Source organism: Parus major, chromosome 1 (genome assembly GCF_001522545.3).
Source record: "Parus major isolate Abel chromosome 1, Parus_major1.1, whole genome shotgun sequence".
In the NCBI taxonomy this organism is placed as follows: Eukaryota; Metazoa; Chordata; class Aves; order Passeriformes; family Paridae; genus Parus; species Parus major.
Window position 1 is genome coordinate 49,898,824 of NC_031768.1, and position 15,013 is coordinate 49,913,836.

At 36.9% G+C, this 15,013-nt stretch overlaps 1 protein-coding gene across 1 annotated transcript in view; it reads left to right on the plus strand.

Moving 5' to 3' along the window:
* The window catches only part of DIS3 (DIS3 homolog, exosome endoribonuclease and 3'-5' exoribonuclease), a 19,739-nt gene continuing 4,726 nt past the window's right edge, over positions 1 to 15,013 (plus strand). Inside the window, exons 1-17 of the mRNA XM_015627319.3 lie at positions 1 to 281; positions 2,219 to 2,376; positions 3,123 to 3,316; positions 3,427 to 3,500; positions 4,575 to 4,742; positions 5,655 to 5,819; positions 6,721 to 6,834; positions 6,923 to 7,060; positions 8,097 to 8,243; positions 8,930 to 9,046; positions 9,831 to 9,932; positions 10,508 to 10,572; positions 10,667 to 10,751; positions 11,348 to 11,475; positions 11,935 to 12,021; positions 12,664 to 12,820; positions 14,389 to 14,603. Of these exons, the coding sequence (XP_015482805.1) occupies positions 36 to 281; positions 2,219 to 2,376; positions 3,123 to 3,316; positions 3,427 to 3,500; positions 4,575 to 4,742; positions 5,655 to 5,819; positions 6,721 to 6,834; positions 6,923 to 7,060; positions 8,097 to 8,243; positions 8,930 to 9,046; positions 9,831 to 9,932; positions 10,508 to 10,572; positions 10,667 to 10,751; positions 11,348 to 11,475; positions 11,935 to 12,021; positions 12,664 to 12,820; positions 14,389 to 14,603 (2,360 nt within the window). The 5' untranslated portion in view covers positions 1 to 35. The remainder of the gene's footprint in view (positions 282 to 2,218; positions 2,377 to 3,122; positions 3,317 to 3,426; positions 3,501 to 4,574; positions 4,743 to 5,654; positions 5,820 to 6,720; positions 6,835 to 6,922; positions 7,061 to 8,096; positions 8,244 to 8,929; positions 9,047 to 9,830; positions 9,933 to 10,507; positions 10,573 to 10,666; positions 10,752 to 11,347; positions 11,476 to 11,934; positions 12,022 to 12,663; positions 12,821 to 14,388; positions 14,604 to 15,013) is intronic.

Genomic DNA, 15,013 nt, shown 5'->3' on the forward strand with positions numbered 1-15,013 from the left:
GCGCCGCTTCCCGCTTCCCGCGGCCGCCGCGCGCCATGCTGACCTCGCGGACGTTCGTGAAGCGCACGCGGGCGGGCGCGGTGGTGAAGGTGGTGCGCGAGCATTACCTGCGCGATGACATCGCGTGCGGCGCCGCCGCGTGCCGCCTCTGCCCCCCCGCCGCGCCCGCACCCACCGCCGGGAGCGCGCCCGGGCTGGAGGCGCGGCCCAGCGGCCCCGCCAGCAGCCTCTGCCCCGAGCCGCACTTCCTCCTGCCCGACACCAACCTCCTCCTGCACCAGGTGAGCGCCTCCGGCCGGGAGGGACGGATGGTGTGGCCGCCTCAGCTCTAGGGTGGGCTCGCCGCTGCCTTCCTCTGGGCCCGACCGGGCCCCACGTGGTGGCTCAAGCCTTTCCTGCGCCGGCCTTGTTAAATCCCCGTGGCTGTAAGTTTCCGTGGGGGTTGCAGCGTCGCGCTGGAGAGGCGCGTTTGGCGTGGTTCCTGCCGTGTTGCCTGTAGCTGCTTGATCCCTGCATGGGTAGTCTTGTCTTTCCCTGCCAGCTCCTGAGGAGAAGGCTGCAGCATCAGCGAACCTGGCCTGGTCTTAGACTGTGTTCCAGTTTTATAGGGGGGTAGCGTGTGTGGACTACTTTGTTTGTCTTGTTTGTTTTGTGATTTTCTTTTTTGTTGTTGATTTATTCTGTGCTCGCTGTATTTTGTTAAACGCCTCTTCTGTTTTTCAGGGTGTAGGTTCAGGTTCTTTATAGTGTGATGTTGGTATCATGTAATGAATAGACGGTGTGAAATCATCCCATGTAAAGCTCTGGGAGCACGGGGGCAACTTTACTCTGCAGCCTATCAATAGCTGTGCAGAGGTCTGAATCTGAGCAGGGCAGACAGTAGACTTTGAGGCTGGGAGGAATTCCCAAGCTTGATGTTTAATTTTTTTCTTTCATTGTTTTTGAGTACCTCTGTGGAAGGTAGAACACCCTTGGCACATACTGGAGACTGTAACTAATTTATGAAGTACTCTGGAGAGGGGCACAACGCTTGTGTGTTTTAGCCGAGATCCCAAAAGTTGTGAGAATCTTCGTCCCAAAACAGCAGGTCAAGGGATATTTCCTGCCTCTTACAAATGGACTTCTTGGTGTGTGTTGGTAACATTTGTATGTGTGTCCTGTAGAATGCTCCGAGAATGTGCCAGGGTGTGCTGATGTGAACTGGAGAAGTGGGGATTAGAAAGTCTTGGTAATGGTAGGGAAAGGTTTGGCCTAGAAACTGAAACAGTTTTTCCACAGTAAAACTTGGATTGGTGCTTCAGCTTTTGCATAGAATAATGCTGGATTTCTTCCCCTTTGAACATGGCTTTAAATCTTTCAGGTTGTGTAAGCATCAGATTCACAGGACCTTGGTCTGGTGTTGCTTTTAATTCCTTTAACTATGCCCCCTAGAGCCTTACTGCTGTCTCATTTTGCAGGTGGGCAGAGTTTCTTGCCACAAGGTTAGGAAGTGAAGCTCCTATCTTTTTCTCCCAACAGATTACATGGATTTCTAGTGTGTATTTCTCTGTCTTGATATCAGGAGTTGGCAAAGAGAAGTGCTGAAAAAATTAACAAAATTCGTTTAAAAATAAAAAGGTCTTTCAAAAGCAAAGAGCGGCTTGCAGAATGCCCATTGATTTGATTCCATGGAAATTAAAATTTCATTTTAACAATGGGATTGTTTCTGGAGAACTCAATCCTACACATGCTTTAGGCACGTCAGCTGTAAGAGTAGTTGGGTACCATTTTAGAACCCAACAGAGTCAGTGTTGGTCAAAGGCAAACAGTCTGTAAATTACATCAGATTTCTGTCAGATTGTGCATTGGTTGCATTTTGCTTAGTAAGGGTCAATTTTATAGGAACTCATTTTATGTAAGCAAAATTTGTATTGTACACTCGGCCTTATATTTGTTTGGAATCCTGCACGCACTGGGAGTGAATTTGTTGGAGGTCAGAATAAATCCTTACCTTCAGGTCAGAGAGAGGCTGGAAAATCCCATTTGACTTTTTTCCCCTCAAGGAGGAGAAAGCAATTTAATACACTGTTCAGTTTCCCAGTGGTGAGAGAAAAAGGCAGGAGGAGTGCCACTCATTATTCATGTCAGCTTTTCATGTATTAGCCAAGGAAGTGTTTCAAGTCCTGTTATTGGATAGAATTAAACAACAATTTTGATTAATTTCCATTTTGTCCCTCAGATTGATATCCTTGAAGATCCTGTTATTAAGAATGTCATTGTGCTGCAGACAGTCCTTCAAGAAGTCAGGAATCGGAGCGCGCCAGTGTACAAGCGAATTAGGGACGTGATTCAAAACCCAGAAAAACATTTCTATTCTTTCACCAATGAGCATCACAGGTAAGGGGTGGAATGGGATATAACAAAGTTAGGCTGATATCCAGTAAAAGAAAGTGGGAAACAAAACTGGAACTTGTGGACTGGAAGAAAAATTAGACTGGTGTCATAGATCTGTATATTTCTAAGGATTCCTGTTGGGAAGTAGTTGATGTTCAAGGAGCTTTTCTATTTATAGTTAGTATAAATCTATATGTTTTATGAAAAAGGGGTTAGAATATTGAATAAGCTTTGCAGACAGCACTATCTTGAGCCAGTAGGGTACTGATTTTCCATTTTGGTGTCCCTTTTAAACATATTCCAATGCTTTATCAATATTGTCAGGATACTCTGTAGCAGAATTTAAAAATCCATTAAGTTAATGACAGAAAGCTCTAAGAAATGGAGATGCAATTAATTTGCCTTTATTTGTGCTCACAAGTAGTTTCCACTACGGCAGTATCGTAGTTCTAGGAATCTTGAATCCATAGTCCTAACAGCTTGAATGCAAACCTCTTCAATTATCTGTGAGAAAGTTATATTAGAAATTAACACTTCCTTCCTATTTTCTTTTACCCATAGGAAAAGGAAAGGTCTTCTGGCCCTTCAGTGGCCTAATGAGATGTTACACGTTATAAAAATTGGTACAATAATGATTTGTTTGGCCTAACAGCCTTGATCTTGTTTGTCTGAAAATTTTATGTATAGATAGATGCTGGGATTTGTTTTGGTTTGTCAAATACCCCACTTTGTTTTTAAAATTTATTTAGAGAAACGTACATAGAGCAAGAGCGGGGAGAAACTTCCAATGACCGCAATGACAGAGCCATTCGGGTAGCAGTGAAATGGTACAATGAACACTTGAAGAAAATAGAGGAAGAGGAAAAGATTCAAGTTATCTTCTTAACAAATGACAGAATTAATAAAGAGAAAGCTTTGGAGGAAGGAATAACTGCTTATACGTGTAAGTGAGGTAGTATGTATGTTTAATATTTATTGCTCAAATAAACTGAGCAGTTACTTCCTACCTAAGTCCCATGCATCTCTTGCATAAATATTTGTGTGCTTTTGTAGGTGAAGAGTATATAAAAAGCTTGACAGCTAATCCTGAGCTTGTAGATCGTCTTGCTTGTGTATCTGATGAAGGGGTATGTTTTTATTTTCTTTTTATAAAACAAATTGATCACAAATGGCTTGCAGTATAATATTGCATACTGTATGTCAGGGTACTGGCATCAGTTTAGAATACAAGGATTCTGGACTTTATTACTGTTTTGGCAATTTAACTTTTTGACAGCTGAAAAGTAAAAAGGAAATACTGCAGCCATTTTCAGTTCTGCTTATATTCTTGTCAGTATGTATCTTTTTATCTGTAAAAAGTTGCTTTAGATAACTGTTGTGAAAATGAGAATAATAATGATTAAATGAAGTGTATGAATGAGAAACAATTGGAGCAAAATGAAAACAAAATATATTGCAGACCATTCAGATCTTTGTTTCGTGTCTGCTGGAAAATCTATGCTAAGTTATTGATCAAAAGCATTTTCATTTGATGATTATTTAAGTTGACATAAATGCAGGCTGCAGCTCAAAGATGAGCTCCATCCTCTTCTACTTCCTTGTGCTTTGTGTTTATCAGAGTCAAGATTTAGATGTTCACATACAATTGGTATAGCTGAACACTCACCACAAAACCAGGAAAGTTAATTTCATCAGAATCAGTTTTAACAGAATAGAATTCTATGCAAGAGTGGTAAGAAAGTGGGGGGCTCAGGTATTCTCAGCAGTTAACTAGGTCACAAGCAGCACTTGTCTGACTGCTCCAAAGTTTTGTCACAGTAATGTATTTTCATAATGTTTCCTATAGCTTACAGTACACATACACTGTGGGCCATACTCTTTACTACACTAATATTTTCTTTGTTGAGTATCTGTTTCGTCACTATATCCAAATCAACATAAAATTGTGCAGTATGTTTTTAAGCAACTGCAGAAAAACAGGAAAAGTTCCTAGAATTGCCACATCTTTATGCTTTTGATGCTTCACTGAAAAAGTACTGCTTAATAATAGCTTTTCATTATTGTGCATATTCATACGTACGCACAGTTACAATTAGGAAGTTTGTTAGCTTGGGTATGTCATGTTCCTGAGCTTGGTTTTGAAATTAACATGAATATAAAATACTGAAAATTTCTTCTCCTATTTTTCTTTTTTCCTAAAGAAAGAAATAGAAGGTGGAAAAATCATATTCCCAGAACATATTCCTCTTAGCAAATTGCAGCAAGGAATAAAATCTGGTATTTACCTCCAAGGAACTTACAGGGCAAACAGAGAGAATTATCTTGAAGCTACTGTTTGGGTTCATGGAGATGCTGAAGAAAACAAAGAGGTGAGTTTTAAATTTACCTCCATGCTCTAAACTTTAACTAGCTTTTGTAATGACTTAAAATTTAATTCTTTCGTGGTGATGCATGTTAAAATGGAGCATATTAGTCATTTTTTACTCTTCTGGCTTTTTCTGATGTTTGTGCTGATGTTTTCATTTTGTATTTGTGTGCATATAGAGTGCTGAAATGCTGACTATGCTCTTTCTGGAAAAAAGAATGATGTATTTAAAATTACAGTTTGATAAAGTAGTTGGTAAAATAAAGATGAATCTTGGTTGTTAATAGTTTTTCAATTGACCTTGTAAGAGGTTTTTAAAATCAGTTTGAAATATATGGTGAAAGACAAAGGAACAAGTGTGTAGGAGGATTTTCAGAAACAAAACTGTCATGAGCACTTGTGTGGTTCTCTTGCTTTGTTTCCCCTCTTCTATTTTCCTGCCTGGTGAGGGGCAGCTGGGCTGTTTCCCACCCAGCAGATAGTCCATCTGTCTGCCTGCTGGATTCTCAGTGCAGTTGTACAGATGCTGTTTCCAAGCAGTGGCAGTTGTCTCCTCCCTCCCTGTTTTTGGCAGCTGGAGGTACTTCTCTTGTCTCTCTTTTATTCCTCTTTTTCAGCAGTATGTGGAATCCCCTATCCTGCAAAAAGCCTGATTTACTTAAAAAAAACCAACCTAAAAACCAGGGGGAAACATATTTCTTATAGAAGCAATTGGAATCTTGGTATAAGATCATCTGTACTGTAAAAAAACTTAGCAGAAGAAAAAAGTGCATCACAAACATACTTGAAAATGTTCTTTGGAATGTAGAACCTGTCATACATGTTTACTTTTCTGTTACACTGCTCTAGATTTGGGTCTTCTGTTTTCATCATCATGAATATTTGCACTTCCATTTTGTTTTCTAAAAAAATCCAGATAATTGTACAGGGACTGAAACATTTGAACCGAGCAATTCATGAAGATGTTGTAGCTGTGGAGCTGTTGGCAAAAGATGAATGGGTGGCACCGTCCTCAGTGGTCTTGCAAGATGATGGCCAGAATGAAGAGGACATTGAAAATGAAGAGGAGAAAGAAAACATTGTATGAAAGAGTTTTACTTAACTGTGGTGTTACACAAGAGGTGAAGTCTGTGGTAGCTTGACAGTGTTAGGCTTTAAATTTATATGTCCTCTTTATAAAATGTGCATACAAAATTATAAGACTTAATTGTAGTTACACAGTTGTGTTAAATACATGATGATGGACAAAGACCATTTTCAATTAGTCTCTGCTAGAAATTCCCACATTACTTTATTAAGCTTAATGAAACCAAAAGTTGCTGAATGGTAGTCATGTAATAATATAAATCTCTATTTACTGATGTGCAGATTAGGATTTGTTAGAGTAGGCATTGCAGCATGCTGAGAATCATCTTTTATATAGGAAATACATACATTTGGAACCTGTTTGGTTATATTTGGGTCTTGCAGTAATTCTACTTAATGTGCATGCAGTGTACACATGTGTAGGCCCTGTACAAGAAGGTAATTTATTCAAAAACTATCTTTCCACTGAACTTCATGGGAATGTTTTTAAATAATTATGTGGAGAATTACTGGAAAATTTTCAGGCAGCGTAAAAGGACTCCAAAAAATTAAAACACTAGATTGTAAAATAACATGGAAAATGTTACTTGTTTGGGTTTTCTTAATGAACATCCTTTCAGAAAAACAACAGCAGAAAAGGACTGCAGAATGCTATTTTCTCCCACTGTCTCTGCTAAGTCACATCACATACTGATGTGATTTTAGTTGTGTCACATACTGAAAATATTAAAAGTCATGCAAAGCACAGGGAAGCACAGAAGGTTCTATTTATGAAGTCAAAATAGAATTTATGTCTGTATAATGAGTTACAAAATGTTGCTACTAAGTTTTAAGTTACCTACTGTAGTCAATCATGAGTTCAAACAGTTTTGTATTTCTGACCTGTGTTTTACCAGCTGAAGACTTCGATTAACAAGGACATGATGAGGCCCACAGGAAGAGTAGTGGGCATTATAAAACGAAACTGGCGGCCGTATTGTGGGATGCTTTCCAAGTCACAGATTAAAGAGGTGAGGAAATGATCCACTTACTCTAAGTGTAGGGTTGGATTTTTTCTTTATTTGGAAATTAATCGTTCCTTTTTCTGATTGTTTATAGGCAAGGCGCCATTTATTTACACCAGCTGATCGTAGAATTCCTCGAATTCGAATAGAAACCAGACAAGCAGATACATTGGAAGGGCAAAGAATCATTGTTGCTATTGACGGTTGGCCCAGGAATTCCAGGTATCCTAATGTAAGTTTAGGCATTTTCTTCTGAACTTTTAGCTATCTGATTTTTTGTGTTTCATAGGTAAAATATTTATCAGCAACACTGATTAACTGCAAACAATGTTGAGATAAGGTTTAAATTCTTTGAGTGCCATTTGATGGTGCAAATTAAAGAAGTCCCTAAATTATTTAATTTGCACTTACCATCAGCTATGGGGTTATCATACTTAAAAAATTTACTCATCCAGTTCTGTATTGAACATATATGTGCTACTTAAGATGCTTTATGTAGGTTAACCAGGGACTTAAGTCTGAGTTCCTAGAAATGCGAATCTTTCACTGTCATTTTGCTCATTCACACATACCAATCATTGTTCTAGCAGATATTTGACAAATGAACCCAATGCAATCAAATTGCCAGTGGTGTAAAAGTAGTTAAAAGCTCAGCGTAAATAACTGAGGCTGTATGAGAAACTGAGAACACTGCCTTCCATTTGTACTGAGCACTAGCCAGGTTTTGAAAAGTCTTCCAGTGGCTCGTGTGGGAATGCACAGCTTGTGTTGAAGCAGAGCACTGGTGTCTCATGCTAGTTTAAAGTAATGAAGGGAATGTGGAATATATGGAAGAAGCATTAAGACAAAGACAGCATTACTGCAGAGAAATGAGGAAGAAGGCAGAGTTGATGTGGTATTAGAGTGTGAGATGTGTGCCACACGGCAAACCCAGAGAGAAATTAGATTGTATGAGTTCTGCTGTTTTTGCAGCAGTGGTTTTTCCGTCTTGCAAAAATGATTTCACCTTTATAAATTTTGGAGTCTTAATTGTGGAGAATTTAGAGCCATTCTAGAAGAACAGTCTGGATGGACTCAGTTCAGATTTCTGAATCAGATAAACGTTTAAAATTAAATATCTCTTAAAGATGGGAAAGTTAACCAAATTAAAAATGATTGCTTCCACTGTGTAGTTTAATACAAGAATAGGGTTAATGTTCTTAAATACTTATTTTTGGACAAATGGTGTTGCTTGATGTGTGTGTGTTTGTACGTATATTATTCCTCAGGGTCATTTTGTAAAGAATTTGGGAAGCGCTGGAGATAAAGAGACAGAGACAGAAGTTCTTCTGCTTGAACATGATGTCCCTCACCAGGCTTTTTCCCAGGCTGTCCTTAGTTTCCTACCAAAAATGCCATGGAGCATTACAGAAGAGGTAATAATTGGTAATTTAGTGTATTAATTATTGTACCTTGCCCTTCAATGCAAATTGTGACATCCTTGAATATCCCCATGCACCAGAAATAGATGAGAAGTGTTGTCCATGAGGGAACTTTCAGCTGCATTTCCTATGGAAACAAGACCGCTTCAAGTTTTTGCATTTTGGCTAAAACTGCATTTGTTTGTGATAAATATTTTAAGATGATGATGATAACTACAGGTTTTGTTTTTGCAAGGATAGATACTTACAAAGTCTGCAGTTCCTTTCAATTATGTAGACAACTAAGCCTTAGAAAGCTTAGACTTGAGAGTAGTCATATCCAAGACAAGTCATTCAGCTGGACATCAGTCAAAATTTCACTTTAAAAAAATCTCAATTCCTCATATTGCTAATTATAACATTATGATGAAACTATGGTTGTGTTGTGATTGTCTTCATCATTTCCGTAAAACAAACAAAAAGAAATTAGTACTTAATCTTCTGGGTTTTTTTCTATCATTGTTTCTGCATATCTGTTTTGATCTTGCCATAAAACAAACCACCCAAAACAAAATAAACATTCTGAAAATACTTGGTTGCTGGGGAAAATCTTATGCAATGTGCCTTTCTCAAATGACCATTTTTACTTGGAAAAGGAAGGGTGTTCTTGTAAACAATTTTTTATTTCTTTTAAATTTCAGGATATGAAACACAGGGAGGACTTAAGGCATCTGAATGTTTGTAGTGTTGATCCTCCTGGTTGTACAGATATTGATGATGCATTACATTGTAGAGAAATAGGAAATGGAAATCTAGAGGTATTGTATCAATCTAGTAATTTTTTTACTTCTTCCTTTATTTTACAAACAGTGCAGTAGTGCTAAATGACACATGCAAAGGTCCAGATTTGTTACAAGTAGATTAATGGTGTTTGCACAGCTGCAAGATGGTAATAAGAAAAGGGAGTTAATTTGCATCAGATCAGTGTCAAAAGTGGGAATTTAGTGTCTTCTAGATTCTCCCTACTTTATCTTCATTTGACATGAGAAGTTAACATTTGTTTACTCCCTTACTCCCCTAGCTAAGTGTTGTAAACAAGGATATTTACAGAAAAAAAATGCTACTGATGTAATGCCTGTGGAGTTTATTTTATTTTATAAAAGGCAGTAAAAAGCTACAGGCTTAACACCAAGTCTCTACTCCTTTATAACTGATTCAGTCAGATTGTCCTTTTTAGAAATTAATTTAGAATTGTAATAGCAGGGTGTGCTAGAATAGAAAGTCCAGCAAACAGAAAAGCAAAAACAATTTTTCAGTGAGTTGAAGAATATGGAAGAGGTTATTTGGACCCACAAAGAAAAGTTGCATTGGTAGTGAATATAACTTTGCCCTAAATGTACAAATGCCCTTTTTTGAGTAGATGCTACCCCTGTTCACTTTTTTAATATCAGTATGATAGGTTTTAAGTATTATTACAAATATGGGAGCTGCTGAAAGGAACTGGGAACGGATAAATTGGTTTGTAAAAATGTGGGAAAGTTACTTTCACTCTGAGAACTGTTTCTGTTTCATGAGGTGCATAATGTGATGTTTGTTTTTTAGGTCGGTGTACATATTGCAGATGTCAGTCATTTTATTCGCCCAGGAAATGCTTTGGATGAGGAGTCAGTAAAAAGAGGAACAACAGTGTATCTGTGTGAAAAAGTAATTGTTTTCTACAGCTTCTTGTGGCTGGATTTTCATTGCTTTCCTCTTTCAATTCATGGGAGTTGGGACATTCTCTCTGAAATAAGGAGAAAGAAAAAAAGACAATTTGTCTAAGATAATGGTATTTTCTGTCTTACCTTTTAAAAGCTGCTATCTGGACAAAATTCAGTTCAACTCTGGTTTGAAGCATTATTAGCATGTGGTTTTGAAACTGGAATACTGTTTAAATTCCAATCTGAAATTGCAGAAGTGGCCTGGTTTTGCCTTTTCCATTTTTTGTGATGCTAAATCTCTGAACATTCCTATGATTTGCATTCATGAACACTGTAGACTTAGTCCTGGTTATTTCTTCCAGACCATGATTTCTTTTCAGAAATCATTGTTACTAAAAAGATGATAACTAAAATGAATCTTGGAATGAATTTTCCTAAAGTGGCTTACTTTACTTTCAGTAATCTGAGCTGTCTTGACAAAAAAAAAAAAAAAAATTATTTCCAAGCTTTTATTACATTAAAAATCATTAAGTTAAAATGCTAATTTAAAAAGTACTGATTTTTATTATTTCTTTGCAGAGGATTGATATGGTTCCAGAGCTCCTTAGTTCCAACTTATGCTCTCTGAGATCTAATGTGGACAGGTATATGATCCATACTTTGATCCTGGCAAGAAACTACAGTTGTTTATGTAGGGATTTTTACAGGTTTTCCCCTCCATCTCTCTTTCTCTCTTAGGCTTGCATTTTCATGCATATGGGAAATGAACCATAAGGCTGAAATTCTAAAAACCAGATTTACAAAGAGTATTATTAATTCCAAGGTAAGTCATGTAAAAATTACTATAGTTCTGACATAAAAAGCTGTAAACTGTATTGTAAAAACAATGATAACAGACTTTTATCAAGTTTTCTTTCTGATTAATGATTTATATTTTATTAGAATTAGAATTAGAAAATGGTGCTAGGAAATACTAAAAAATAAAGAAATTGTTTGATTCTTCTGTGTTCTTCTCAGCCTCTAAGGCTGGCTGCAGTGTTTATGTGTGGAGTTACTGTGTGTACGATGCATATAGGACATGGCTGATACACACCAGATAATCAGTTAAATTCAGTGGATTCTGTAGCTGTTCAATACATTTCTGAAAATTAGACTTCCAATGCATAAAAAACACGTGATCCGCAAATAGAAAAAAACACACTGTAAATGCCTGGTATATCTTAATATCTTGTATAAATCTGTCTTCATTTGTCCATTATTTTTGTGAATAACAGGCATTTAGGTATTGAATGTAAAGCTTTGTAATATTGTGAAGCAAGTTACAACAGCAGGCTGGATGTTCTGCAAGACAGAAAGAATGGGTTTTTTTAGAAAGTTCAGTTGTGTATCATGATGTCTGTTTTTTTTAACCTCTTCAAGGCTTCTCTTACCTATGCTGAAGCACAGATGAGAATAGATTCAGCAACTATGAATGATGATATTACTAACAGCCTACGTGGACTAAATAGATTAGCAAAAATCTTGAAGAAGAAAAGAATTGATAATGGGTAAGCCATGCAGTGTACCTGTTACCTTTTCTCCCACCTTTTTTTCTGATTCTTTTTGCTGTCAAAATATATTATGGTTCTGTGTCCATTTTTCTGGTGAGAATCTTGTGAAAGAGAAGTATTTTGCCATTTTGATTTGCATAAGAATGCTTATCCTTATTTCCCAAAATATATAAACTTGGGATATTAACTTTTTCTTTGCAAGATCGATCAATATGGATCTCACAGACTCATAAATGCACAGCTAGAGGAGTAGTGTTTGAAATTTGAGGAGCTTCTATGGTGTGTATTTGCATGACATTTCTTGCAAATTTAAATATTAATTCCACAATTTTGTTTTTACTTTCAGCTGATTTTAAGTTACTCTGTCATGGTAACCCCAGATATTGTTACAGGCTTGCAGCTCAGCTGCTCTGTCTGCTTTACTGTAATTTTTTAATACCACTTACTGTCTTGCAGAGCCTTGACACTTGCATCACCAGAGGTTCGTTTCCACATGGACAGTGAAACTCATGATCCTATTGACCTGCAGACTAAGGAGCTCAAGTATGCATTTTAGTTAATTCAGGGTAGGGATAGAATTAAAGATGTGTTTAAGTAGCAACATTTAGTTAATAGTGTACAAAGTTCCTGTGATAGAGCAGGTCATAGAATTATAGGATGGTTTGAGGTGGAAGGGACCTTGAAAGCCTGCTTAGTTCTAACGCCCCTGCCATGGGCCCAGACACTTCCCATTAGAGGAGGTTGTTTAAAGCCCCCCCAGTCTGGGCTTGAACACTTCCAATGATAGAGCGTGCACAACTTCTTTGCCCAAGTTGATCCTCAGAAAGAATTCCTCTGTTTTACTGAAGTATTTATTTAGCAAGACTCAAACTGTGTGCTTCATATGTGAACTTCTTAGGAAGAAGTCAAGGGGTTTATCTGTTGGTCTTTTCAGGCATTTTAGTGAGCATTTTTCTTTAATTTGATGATGTAGAATATTTCAGGTTATTTTTGTCTTCTGACTCAGTATTTGGAGCTTAACAAGCATTGCTTTTAGTCTTAAAGTTGCTTACCTATTTGTATAAATGTTCAAAACCACTAGTTAATATTCCATAACATTGTCAGGATGCTGGAATGTTTCTTCATTATGCACTCAAAGTAAATGTCTACTGCTTTCCTAACAATATAAAATATTTATCTTGATAGAGAGACAAATTCCATGGTTGAAGAGTTCATGTTGCTTGCCAATATTTCTGTAGCACAAAAAATTTATGATGAGTTCCCAGAGTTTGCCTTGCTCCGGAAACATCCTGCTCCTCCCCCATCAAATTATGACATCCTTGTGAAGGCTGCAAAGTCCAAGGTAAGTTTTTACCATGCTAATTAAGCATGGTAATTATGAAAAGCTGTATTTTCTCTCTGGTTGGTTATTTAACTAGGAATAAGGGCTGGATAGCAGTATTTTAAATGTGTATCAGCTACACTTTGAAATCCCTGGTATTTTTAGAAGGATAATTGTACCTCTAGGTGAAAGAAAGATGGCCATGCTTTTTAAAACCTTTCTTAGGTGAAGAAAACATACCACTCTCTTAAATCTTGCATTGTAGCACTTGTGAGCTGTGAATATTTCTCCTTTCCAAGTCACCCCTGTGATTTTTGAAACAGTTTTTGGCTTTAGATCATATACATTATTGATGTACTTAAAAATTGATCAGTCACATCAAATGATGTGTTTCTCTTAAAGTCAGGAACTAAGAAAATGTGTTTATAGTTTCTGTCTTCTCCATAGATCAACTAGAAGTTTATTTAGCCTGAAACAAGTCTCATGTTATTAAGGAGTCTGAACAGAAAAAATTACTTTTCCAGTTTCAGGATCTTTATTTGAGCTAAACTTGTAATTTTGTGATGCATATTCACGTTTCTTTTTCTTTCAGCTCTTTCCCCACCCCTTTTTTTTTCATAAGATCAAGAGGGAAACTCCCAGATTCTCTCAGTGTGATATAAATAGACAAGCCTAAACCTAGCCCATTTAATTTTCCACTGCTATAAAACTGGAATAATGATAATGATTTCATTTGTGTTCTGAAAAATATTTTTTAAATACTGTTTGATTGGGAAAGCTAAATTCCTGTGCATAGGTAAACATTCTTTTAAATAAACCAAAGTGGGTTTTTACTACTTTTGACACAACTCTCACAATTAGGTATTAATATGCTATATTTATACTTTTTCAATAAAAATGCAACTATCTTGCCATAATACAAGCATAATTTGATCTCTGGATCATACTTTATTGTCAGTGCTGTATGTGACAGAAAGAACATTCAGCTGATCATGTGATGAAATTTACCTTGTATTTCCGGAAATTAAAAATGCATTATGTATTTTCACACTACCTGAATTTTTATCAGACGGCACTGGCAAACACAGAAAAAAATGTTATACACAGTACTAGTTTTACATTTCATTTTTCCAAGTATACATTATAATAATTTGCAGAGGAAATACTATAAAGTCAATTTTTTACCTTGTGCTTGGATGACAATTTTTGTGGCATAAATACATGGATTTTTTTTTTTTACATTCGTTCTGATTTAATAGAGGGATACAAATATCAAACCAAAGGAAATAAAACCTCGTTAATATTGGCATAAAGTATTTCTTAGTTCAGAATGGGTCTTTTCTGAATTCCTATGGTACTGACTCAGCATGTCATTTTCTACATAGAGCACTAGTAATAATGAGGGAGGGACCTGTGCATGGATGGATTTTGTTTGTTTTGTAGTAGTAGTGTTCCATCATGTTAGTAGGTGTTACAGCTGTGCTAGTTGCTAAAATTATCCTAGATGTAGCTGTTACATTTCTGCTTATATTCTTAATATTTTCTAGTAATACCTGATCTTTTTTCTTTATTTTCTTTTCTTCTTTCAGAATTTGGAAATTAAGACAGATTCAGCAAAGGCTTTAGCTGAATCATTAGACAAAGCTGAATCTCCTGCATTCCCCTACCTAAACACACTGCTGCGAATTTTGACCACTCGCTGCATGATGCAAGCTGTTTACTTCTGCTCGGGAATGGATAATGATTTTCATCACTATGGTTTAGCTTCACCTATTTATACTCACTTTACCTCACCTATTAGAAGGTACTTGTATTTTATGAAAGTTTCAGAGAAAAGACATGTGATTTATTTGTGAAGAAAATTGTGGTGGTGTGCAGGAGAAGGGTTTGGGAATCAAGAGACAACTCAGTATGAGTTAGCTGCTTGTTCCATTATGATTGGATAATTGCTGTTTTTCACGCAGCAGTTTCTACAATATTATTGGTCCAGCTCATAACACCCGAGCTCCTTAAGATACTTTTAGCAGAACTTGTAAGATACATTAAGGAGACTATATAAGATACATTTTGCAGGTTTCACATCCTGAATTCTCATCCATACCCACATCCTGAATTCACATCCTATTCATTGTCACATTCGCACTTAGTTTTCCTCTTATCTTTAGCACAATGTTGTGCCAAGGACTCATGCTAATTCAAAGTCAGGGTTGTGTA